At 34.4% G+C, this 3,650-nt stretch overlaps 1 protein-coding gene across 1 annotated transcript; it reads right to left on the bottom strand.

The window, feature by feature from the left end:
• Positions 1–328: 328 nt before the first annotated feature.
• Positions 329–3,284, bottom strand: LOC115712570 (putative transcription factor bHLH086). Its single transcript, XM_030640869.2, has 2 exons — positions 2,165–3,284; positions 329–1,464 (listed from the first exon to the last, which is right to left on the bottom strand). Exons 1-2 carry the CDS (start codon positions 3,143–3,145, stop codon positions 1,411–1,413), a joined length of 1,035 nt encoding a protein of 344 aa, XP_030496729.2. The 5' UTR covers positions 3,146–3,284; the 3' UTR covers positions 329–1,410.
• Between the last annotated feature and the right edge of the window lie 366 nt (positions 3,285–3,650).

The raw sequence follows: 3,650 nt of genomic DNA, 5'->3' as shown, positions 1-3,650 counted from the left end.
AATGTGGTATCTGAAGTCACCTGGCTTCACTCTTTATTTACTGAACTTCAAATTCCTCAGTCTAAGCCTCCTATTGTTTGGTGTGACAACCTTAGCACTGTGCTTCTCGCTGCTAATCTTTTCTTACACGCTCAAACAAAACATATTGAGCTTGATCTTTATTCTGTTCGTGAAAAGGTTCTTTGTCAACAGGTGCAAGTCAAGCATGTTCCTGCCACTGATCAGCTTGTAGATGGTCTCACCAAACCTGTCTCAAGCCATAGTTTTCCTCTGTTTCGATCCAAGCTCACAATTAGAAGTCGTTTCAATTATGAGTTTCCGAGAAGGTATTAGGGGCTCCTTGTTCAGAGATAGTTAAAGTGGATAAAAGGTTGTTGTGAGTTAGTTCGTGTGTGACTCTCTTACTGTTATTCTATTTCTCTCTGTTTTGTGCTGATTCTTGTACTCTTTACATTGTAACAAACATAATAATAGAACAATAAATTTCTTTCTCTTTCTCTTCTCCTTCTTCTCTTTGCTTTCCTCCATTGTTGCATCTAATTTTCTTGCAATTATGAATAGAAGGATTAACAATCCTAATAAGAACTAATCCTAATTTTAAGTTGCGGCATGTCATCTTTCAAGAGAAAAAAAATAAGGTTGCCGCATGTCTTGAAGGCATAATAAATCACCACACCATGGAGGACTATCTCATAGTCACTTTTTGAACACAAGGGACGTAGACAAATACAACCAAGCATGCTAATAATTACACTAGCTCACTTCTAAGATTTTCTTAATTTTGTCTCTGTCATATCATTCCATGAGTGAATATTTGTGGGGGTGTAATATGACATTTAGTTAATTATTAGTTTGTTAAATTTATTACTCTAATCCAATTTGAACTTAATATTCCTAGCATTCAAATTAATCCATATTTATATTATACGATCCTCATAAATTGCGATCTATACATGAATATTGTTCTCCATTTTAACTATAGTGAAATAGTTCACTTAAATGATGGTGAGCATTAATACCTATATATATATATAACTATATACATATATAAATTATATGTTTTGAGAGTAACGATGCCTTCCATTAATGAAGATTGATTACAAAGTCATAAGGAAAGGATCATCAGCTAACCAGGTTACAACACCATCTAGCCCAATATATAGCATATTTTCGCCAGGTTATATATGTGCTGCAACGTTAGCACTTCTGAATATATGCTCCAGCAAAACATTGGGGAATTGAGAGACAATGTCCGATTAAGGTGATCAACATAAGCTCCTAAGGGAGAGATATATTACTATGGCTACTCTTCAATAACTGGATTAAATGTAAGCAGTACTCTGACTCCATTAAATTAATATACTTGTATGACTGTTATAGTTTTTATTGTCATTAGGGTATGCTTAAATGCTATATATCAGAGTACTTCTGGATATTATAAAACCGTAACATTCTGAAATTACCCTGTAATCCAAACTCATCATTAGGACGCAGCATAAGTCAACATACACATGCGCACACATGCACTTATGCTATATATAGATATGATGTGAATACACATAGCTAGAGAGAGAGAAAGAGAAAAAGGAAAAAGCGGGTATATATAATACATAAATACATGAATATAAATATATATTTTTTATGTATAATGTAATCATAAGATATATTGAATATAACTTTAAATCTCAAAGACGTCACTGTTTTATTAACCAAGAAGAGGAGACGGCCAAACAAACTTTCCGGGCAGATTATAATATATAGTTTTTATTTACTATATCTTCTTTATATATTTATATATAAGTACTACTACGTAATCCAACCCAACCGTTATGATTATTCTCCAGCCGCTTTAGTCAACAATATCCTAACAGCTAGCTGCTACCTTTTTTCACCTCTACTTTTTCCAAGATCATATCCTCCTACATCTCTCCAAAAAATTACACAAAAATACACCAATTCTATTTTCGTACGCACACTAAAGTAATAATAATAATAATAATTAAAATCGTGATTAATAAAGATAATAATAAACATATCGACTTCAAATTTAATAATAATAATAATAATATAATAATAATGGTCACATGACTATTTTGTAATAATATAAGTACTAATTAATTACTTGTCATTAATTAATGAATGTTAATTACTTATCACTAATTACCTGGTCATGATCATCAGAATGATTAAACCCCGTAGTAGTGTTATAAAATAAGGTTTCTCCATTAATTAAGCTGCTGCCAACGCGGCCGAAGACACCGTAGCTTATTGGTGGAGCTGTGGTAATAAGGGAGCCATATGGGGCTTGAACAGCAGTAGTATTAATAGTAGTAGTGCCCCAATTAATATTATTAGGGGAGCTTAAACATGGCTGAGTTGGTGTAGTAGTACTATCATTAGTATTATTATTATGAGTAGAAGTAGTGGAATTAGTTTGCACCAGTTCCTGTCGTTGAAGGTCAGTAGGGTCATCACTTGCTTGGAGAAGACGGATTTGCCTCTTTAAGAACTTGACGTAGCGAATGGCCTCGTCGAGCATGGTGGCGGTGTCCATCTTGGTGCCGCCGGGGACGAGGCGCTGGAGGATTCGGATCCTCTCGCTTATCCTCTCTCGGCGGTGGCGTGCCGCCACGCTCTGGGGATCGTCGCTTATCCGGACGTTCCGCCGCTTAGGTTTTCGAATTGTGGCCGGATCGATGTCCACAGGCTGCATCGCAGCAATCTTGTACATCATTTCCTTCATGGCTCCAAGCTCCTCTTCCTCTTCTCCTTCCTCCTGATCATGATCATCATCACCGTGCTCATACTGATCGTTTGCCTGATTTTGAATATTATTATCCTCTGCTTCATGATGATGATGGTGATTGTGATTATGGTTAGTACTGATCATGTTCAAAAGAGATGATGGTGTTTGATAAGGGAAAAAGCTGAGAGAAGAAGTATTATGATGATGATGATGATGATGAGCAGAAGTGGTGGTGGGAGTTTGATGAGTATGATTATTATGGGAAGAAAGGATATTGTGGTGATGATGTTCCATGGCGGCCGTCTGTAGATCCCAATGAGGTGGTGAGGAAGAGTTATTTGAAGTAGTAATAAACAGCTTATTATCATTATAAGCTGGAGTGTGGTTATTCATGTCCATCGCATATATGCCTCGGGCTTTGAGCTTTTTGTTTTTCTCACTTATAGTACAGAAAATGAGGAGAGAGAGAGAATTATTAAAGGGGTTGCTTGAAGTTGTTATAATATATAAGATATATTTTATAATTTTTTTCTTTTTATCTACAAATTTTAAAATTACCTGACCAAAAAAAATTATCAATTATATATGACTAATTATGATTTTTGTTCCCTAAATTTTAACATGTATTAAATTATGGTTTTTGAACTTTTTTGTCCGTTAAAAATTTTCTCTAAAATATTGAGATTGTTAGATTTAAGGATTTTTGTGTATTTTGATTCAATTTTACTATTTTAACGATTGTTTATGTATGAAAACATGCTTTCCAGACATTGATATCAACAAATCACGCCCTTCGAACTTTGACATGTATCAAATCATGTCCCTCAAACTTTCATCTACGTTAGACTTTTTTTTTATTATTAAAATTGGACAAAAATCCTTAAATTCAACAATCTCAATAGTT

This window comes from Cannabis sativa, chromosome 4, assembly GCF_029168945.1.
Source record: "Cannabis sativa cultivar Pink pepper isolate KNU-18-1 chromosome 4, ASM2916894v1, whole genome shotgun sequence".
NCBI classification, from domain to species: Eukaryota; Viridiplantae; Streptophyta; class Magnoliopsida; order Rosales; family Cannabaceae; genus Cannabis; species Cannabis sativa.
This window is presented reverse-complemented; position numbering and strand designations above follow the sequence as displayed.